Source organism: Aphanomyces invadans (assembly GCF_000520115.1).
Source record: "Aphanomyces invadans strain NJM9701 unplaced genomic scaffold supercont1.25, whole genome shotgun sequence".
Classification (NCBI taxonomy): Eukaryota; Oomycota; class Saprolegniomycetes; order Saprolegniales; family Verrucalvaceae; genus Aphanomyces; species Aphanomyces invadans.
This window is the reverse complement of record NW_008580170.1, coordinates 605,815-613,492: the sequence shown is the minus strand read 5'-3', so window position 1 is coordinate 613,492 and position 7,678 is coordinate 605,815. Positions and strand designations below refer to the sequence as shown.

Below are 7,678 nucleotides of genomic sequence, written 5' to 3'. Positions count from 1 at the left end.
GCATGTAGGTCATCCATTTCAAGCGCATTGCCACCTGTAGAGGCTTCATCCAAGCTACATCGGCCGGCTGGCACATCCAAGTGAAGGCAGGTGGAATCTTCTCGAGCGCAACATTCATTGTGTTTGCGCACTCGATGATGTCGTCGTTGAAATGTGCACTAAAATCGTCCCACTAGAGTAGGATCGCGTTCACATCTTTGCCTTTGCGATGGCCGAAGTGCTAGTAAAGGAATTGTTTGGAAATCTCACTGTTCCACCATGCCGTAGGATTGCCAAACAAGCGGGACGGATGTCGTTCGTGCAGCTCTTCAATTTCGGGCCACACTCGTGGTCCAAAGCCATTTCGCAGGGTAAGGTTTTCAACCACTTTCGCCTTGATTGTTGACGCTATTAACTTTAGGACCAAGAATTGGAACATATTTGTTCCCCTTGGTGTCGCCCAGCACCATTGCTGTCATTCGAACTTTCTCGTTGCCGCCGCATCGCATCCAAACGGGCTTCGCTACACACTTGTCAATGGTTTGCTTCGGTAGGTACTCAAAGTTGATGCCGGTTGGATCAGCATTGCAGATCTCGGTAATGTTTTCATCTTGAATAAGTTGTCGAACTCGTTTATTGAACTCTGCCAAGGCTGCGTCGCCTTGCGCCAGGTTCGCATGCCCGGACCTCGTTTTTGCTCGCATAGCTTGCTTCCAGCGTTTGATAAAGCCCGTAATCCAATGGTGACTTGCTTTGAACTGAGTGAGGCTTAGTCCAACGTCTTTAGCCACTTCAAGAGCTTTACATTGCAGCAAAAACCTGCTAACAGGAATACCTTGGGATCGAAGTTCTTGCACCCAATGCGCGACTAGTTCTTCATGCTCTCTTGAAAGAGTAGTTGCCGTCCCAAGAGGTCGTGTATTCTTGTAGGTGGACGTTGATGGATATTTTGCCATGTTGGTTATATGCGGTCGACTTTTTTCCCACCGAATTGTGCGTTTTTGTGCTGATCTACAGCTGTACGAGCTACGGCTTGGGCACCGCAGAAGTACGTATCCAACGCCAATTCCATTGAGTGCTGCTTGCGCCAGTGGATGATGTGGAGCTGCTTCGCATAGCTGAAGTACAATCGCTTATGCTGTGGTGGACGACGTCGGTGGCAGTTTTTGACGGATGGTCTTCCTGTAGCATTTCTGTGAGGTGTTTTGGTGCCAGGCTGCGCCATGAGTGATTTACAAATGCGTTTTCCCGCCAAATGGCCCTCATGTCGTTCCTTTAAAATCGATGCTCAATTGTCTTTCGAGGGACAACAATGATAAAGGGGCCTTGCATACCATTATAATTGAAACTACAATATTTGAAGGGTTGTTTCTGTTCACTGATGACAAATCAACTAAAGTATTGGAAAAGGTGGCTCGATTAGACGCCTGTAAAACATGAGATGATGCATGTTGAACACGGAAGCGCTTGTTTACTTCATTAAGTTAGGGTTTGGAGAAGCTCAACTTCGACTTGAATCGCTTTTCTTTTTTCATGTGGCGGACAAAGGCGGTCTTGGGCCCTCCACACTGGCCGACATAGTGCGCAGTGTTTGATGAGCCTGCAAGGGCATCGAACGCATGGCTCGATCGATGCGGCTGCTTAGCCCCGAATTCCCTCTGGAAGTTAATTTGTGAGAATTTATAGTTGTAGGAACACATAATTAGTGCACGCATTGCAAGATAATTAAGGTTTACCTTTTAATTCGAGTGGAGGTCAGCAGCCTCGTCGCACCATCAAACAATGCTTATCCTCACTTCCACACGCGTGAAAAAGTCTTCCAGTTCCACGCGAATGTTTGAGCAGTTGATTTGTATGCTCCACGAGGCAGTTAGGCGTTGTTGCACTGTGTGCCAGCAACGCCTAGTAGATGGCACGCCACTCGTGGTTGCTGAGCTTGCGTTTGTGGTATTTTGCGCTAGGTGTTGGCAGAGCACTTGCGGATTCGATTGGAGGCATGGTGGAGTGGTAAGAAGCAAAGAATGTATCATGCTCGAGGCGTCACATTCAAATTTGACACCTCAGTGGGTGATGATGTGTGCTTCATTTTCGAGGCATGATTTTCTTGCCGCCATAACTTTTGAGAGATAGTGACCTAGAAGTCGCTAAAGAGAGACAAACATAGAGGAGATTCCACGATCCTTGGTCAGTAAATCAGGTTCAAATGAAATATCAGAAACATTCCGTCAATCTAAAGTTTTATTGACCTCTATTTCGATAATAGAATAGTATTTTTCGTGAAGGAGTATGGGTTGCTCACCAAAAATTCGAAAATGAGGTTTTTTAAATGGGATTGGGCGAGCTCAAGCTGCATCTGGATCGACAGGCAGACCTGGTGGGCACTGCAGCTTTGGGGGCCATGTCCACGATAGCTGTATAACGGCATGCGGTGACCAAAGCGAATTGCTTTTTTAGTACTACAGAGAACGAGGAAGTTTAAGCCACATCGAAGTATTCCTGGTTGCTAACCACATCAAAGCCAATCAGAGCTAATGAATGAAATACTGCATTTGTATTGGCCATAATAATATAACGCGCCAATTTGACAGGTCAAACCCCGCACGAACGGATATTTCACATTTATAGAAGTACAGATTTTGTCAGAAATATTGTTCTGAGACAATTTTATTGGTCAGAAATTGTCATGAATTTCGAATTATTTCGTCCAATCATGTTGCACTATTCTAAATCTACTTCGATTCAGATGTGGCTCAAATTCCTTCGTTGTCTGTAATAAGATTTGTGAACAAAACCGAACCAATCGCACCCAGTCGACAGGTTTCAATTTTTTCGATGCTGCGCGTCATGTTCAGTACAATTTGAAAATACCGACTCCTCATTTGCACACAATGGGCAACAACACTTCCGCACGAAATGACATTACTGGACAACATTCTCGACTCTAGTTGGACTTCAAGCTGCAAAGAGTATCTACTCGCAGTGCCTCGTCTCAATTTTGTCAAAAGGATGTCTCATGTCAAAACGTCTGAAGTCTGTGCACACAAGGCAACACATCTCCGAAGGACACAATCGACAGATGTGCGCGATCACTTGTGGTTGAGAGTTTGAACGACTGGGTTCAGTCCACCAGGGAGAGCCTGATGCGCAGAGACTGTCAAGATGCGGTGCATGTCGAATTCGATTCGACAGCAGGTGGACTTGGGTCGTCGTTGCTTCGTCAAAATGTGCCAATTGCTGTTGGGATTGGAAGGGTCCCAAGTTTGCGATGTCGTGGAGAGAGAATCGCATCTGCGTCCAAGAGGCACTGAATCTTTTGACACTAAAATATACTGAATCCCGGCATAATGGCACTACCATTCGGCAGCTCATGTCAGGGCGGCCCAAGATTGACTTCTTCCAACTTCCACCGCCGGTGTCACCCAATCCGCAATAGCACGAGGTGCCGGCAGCGCAGTTCTGTTGGGTGTAGTGCCCCTCGGCCAAGAAGTCCATCGACCACCTTGTCCGGGGGCGCAGCTGTATATGCCATCATCATCGATCACGTTGTGCTACCTCGTCTCCGTTTCCTGACGCACGGAGAAATTTGGTCTTGAATTCTTCCACTGTGCTCTCATGCACGACTGTTATTGGATACTCGCCAATCACAATATGCCCATCGCCAGTGAGGTCGAGAAATCGAAGTGGCATCCGCAGCCCTTTCCCATGTCCAACATACGCGTTGAACGCATCGACGGAGACTCTTTCACAAACGACGTAGGGGTCGACCTCGTCGTCACTTGTGTCGAAATATCTTGCAATGCCATCGAGCAGTTGAAGATGTCGAAGATTTCATGGGAGGTCCTTGGCAGAGTCGAAGCATTTGCGGACGTGTTGTGGCAACCGCACGTGCCTCTCCAATTGCTTCAGCGAGTTTCGGCTGCGAGGAAGATAAGAACGGGTCATCGTCTTTCCCAACCACTTGCTCCTCATAAAAACTCAGGTTCAGACTCTACACCATTGCCCGTTCAATGTGGCCAAACCAGCACTCAATGTGGTTTCGATGTTTTAATTTCTTCGAACGTCGAAGTACATCTGGAATCTATTTCATTCAAAGTGGTTTAATCTGCAATCAATGTGGCCACCTGTAAATTGTAATTCGATCAAAACATGTATTGATAAAGGTTTGCTTTTGGCTGGCGCGCCATACTCACGCGACACTCGTTCAGGAGCAATGTGTCGACACACAACGTCGTACGCACATCAGCAACGTCGAGAGGAATAGAGCCAATGAGGTCCGATTCAGCCGGTACCGCGGCGCTCAATTCGCGTCCCGTCGCCATTTCGTACAAAAAGTGACTGTACAATATGCAACTGAGGCCTCGACTAAACTTCACTAGGCATTGGAGAGTCATGGATTGTTGACTTCGGAAGATGTGAACTTTTGCCTCGGTATTTCTCAACAACCAAAAGGCATTACAAACGCAAAAAACACCCAATCAAAGTCTAGTTCTGCGCTATTGAACAAGCCAATGAGATACCGAAGGGGAATTGATAGACATATGCCCTCAAGGAAAAGCGAAATATTGCGCTACAGATAAGTTTATATGTGTGAGACTCTCGATTGAGGTGCACCGCAATGACAGAAGATTACATGAAATTCATTGTCGCTTGCGCCCGCAAAATACCGCAATTGAAAATGGACCTAATCATCCTATTTTCAATTACTTGCCGGGGTGACAGAAGATAATTTGACGGCCTATTAATAAATGAGAAACGGAAAAATGACCAGTGGTACTTAACGAGATTGGACTTCTGTCATCTTCTCATATGAGAAGTTCAATCTCGACGGGCCAGACTGCTGGCAATACTACTGACACAAGATTGGAACCAACGATCAGGATTCTTTGAAGCGTCAAATAGGGGAGGTTCCGTCATGTTTTGGTGTGCTTATTTAGCCATGGCAAGGCTGAGTGAGCTGCGCGTGCTGGAGGGCAATCAAAACAGCTCGGAGTACTTAACGACTCTGTCTGACTACCTCCTGCCCTTTGCGCATACATCCTTCGGTTACGACTTTGTATTTCAGTAAGACTATGTCAGCATTCACAAGGGTCGCGAGACGAAAGTGTAGATTTCCGAACTAGAAGTTGGCATGCTGGATTGGCCTACTCTTTCGCCAAACCTCATTCGGATCGAGTGCCTTTAGTCAAGGATGGCTCGTCGAGTCTATGCAAACGGGCGACCACATTCCTCACGAGAAGCACTCAAGATTGCAATTTTGCAGGCATGGGAGGAAATTGACCAAGCGACGCTCGACAAGCTTGTCGATTCAATGCCAAAATGCTGCGTTGAGGTCCTTGTGAAATATGGAAGAAAGGTTTACGACCAAATCATGTTTATGTCTTTCAATATTCTTCATTGTATCTATCATTAATTCGCAAATTTCTATGCATGTGTCATTAATATTCACAACTCCAAGAAGCCAACAGCTATATTACCTCGACGAACAATCTAGTCTTGCTTGGAAGGTCCATATGATTGCCTCCTCGAATTAAAACATCAAGCAATGTTATCGACGATTTTGTGGAAAATTGATGTGTGTACTTAAGTTTATTGAGTGCACTGTATAATACTTCCTCTGTCCCACAATATTTTACCAAAAGAAAAACACACTTTTTTCACATTACTCAAACCAAACTCATATGATTGGTTCACCAAGACAATCAATACATTCATTGGTTATTAATCCTAGCCTACAATAGAAGATAGACAGGGCAGGACACGTTCGACATCAGAAGACCGGCACGGCGCATAGCCGCCATTTTCAGGCGAGGCATGACGTAGTTGTTGTTCCCACCATGCTCGAGTAACAGCCTCATCACCGCTTGGAAGATGAGAAAGACGTTCTCGAGTTTCTCATAGCTCAACTCATCGCAGGCAGCGAGGATGTACTGGATGACCTCATCCACTGTGCGACTGACCTTCTTCAGCTGTAGGGATTGAATGGAGGCAAAAAAGCCTAGGTCCAACACGTTCAAGTCCGGACTGTTTGGAGGCCGACGGCGTATCACAAACGTCCAACCATGAGTCGAGACAGACGCCAACGCGGCGTCGATGATGCAACGATGCGGTGTCGCATTGTCTTGCTGGCGAACAACTCGCTTGTTGGTGCTTGGAAACAAAGCCTTGATTGCAGGTACGATCATGTTGACGACAAAGTCGCGATAGACATCGGCATTGACGTTCGATGACGAACGTTGTCATCAGAGTGGATGCCGCTCGATTCCGTGATGTCCGCGCAGCAGGAATCTTCGACACGAAAGGCCACATGCCCAGTTTCCCGTCAAACAGGACGCCACGAGCCTCGTCAAACCGCAGACGAGCGACGGAGGCAACGAACATCACTTTGGGTATGAACCGCTTGCTCTGCCACGACCGACGTTGGGGTGTTTCATCATGCACAAGTTAAACCTTTCGTCGGTCCTTGTCTGCGTTGAACCATTTCTCATCCAAATGGACGACGTCCCATATGTTGTCAAATCGGACGGTTTCGGGCAAACCGGCTTCGCCTGCGATTTCCGCGAGCGCATGCGAGCGGTAATATTCGACTCGTTCCAGCTAGTTGGCGTCGGATAGGAGTGGCGTCAAGCGGCGCTGGAACGTTCCTCTCTTGAGGTGCCGGCTAAGGTTCCCCAGCGATATGCCCGTGGCCATGGAGATGTCTCGCATTGTTGAGCGCTGCTCGACAGGTATTGTATGCGCGAGAGCTTGGATGTACAGGGTCGTGTATCGTGGCTTCGGTCCAACTCTCCCCACCTTGTTGGAGTTGACCGCCCCGGTATTGCAGAACGTGCGCCAGACGGTGGCAACGGTGTGGCGACTGATGGCTTCACCAGTTCTGGTGAAAGCGCCACGGACTAACTTGCCAACCTTAAGGTAGAGGTGCAGGTGTTGGATCACTTCAACTTTCTTGGTGCTTGATATCTCTCGAGAGGCTTGGCTCGTGGCGGCAAATTCAAAAGTGTTTTGATTTATATATGCCTCGTATTTTTATTCAGGTCGTGGATATTGGAAGTTGATTTTGAGCGCCAAAATTCAAATTCAGCCCTCGACAGCCAATGGACGGCTCCTGTGGCTTTTAATGCTGTATACTACAGTATATAATGATATCTTACATCGAATTTGGTGCAGAAATGAATTATTGGGGTTGATGTGAAGTCATACGGTAAAGTATTGTTGGACTGAGGAAGCATTCGTATTACACAAAAAAATCTATTTTAGCTCTTTCCTCTAATATCATTGGCTCGATACACCGCGTAGTTCAAGTTCAGACATATCCGGTTGTGTCTGCCGCTGACACCGCATGGCTATAGTTGAACTCACTAAGAAGCCTGGTTGGACAGGTTATGTGAAATCGTGACTCCCTCATTTGAAACCTGTATTTTTTTTATTGCACGCTTGCCTATTGAAAAATATATGTCTCTTTAAGAATATTTGGATTTTCAAAAGTATTTGAGGATCAACGTTTCTTGCTTCAGAGGAAACCTGGTTGGCATCGTTTGTTGTGTTGGGGACAGTTTGACCAATACATCGCATAAAGTTTCGCCAATATAGACCAAGCCAGTCCAACGATACGTCACTAGTGCCCTCAAAGGTGTCACCGGTTGTCAAGTCGCATACGATAAATGTCATTTGGATCACAGTGGCGAAACGTGTTGAAATT

The 7,678-nt window shown here is 46.7% G+C and overlaps 1 protein-coding gene across 1 annotated transcript; it reads right to left on the bottom strand.

Moving 5' to 3' along the window:
• Positions 1–5,708: 5,708 nt before the first annotated feature.
• Positions 5,709–6,161, bottom strand: H310_10288 (hypothetical protein; the record flags this gene model as incomplete). Its single annotated transcript, XM_008876628.1, has 1 exon — positions 5,709–6,161. The coding sequence occupies one exon, from the start codon at positions 6,159–6,161 to the stop codon at positions 5,709–5,711; it is 453 nt and encodes a 150-aa protein (XP_008874850.1).
• Between the last annotated feature and the right edge of the window lie 1,517 nt (positions 6,162–7,678).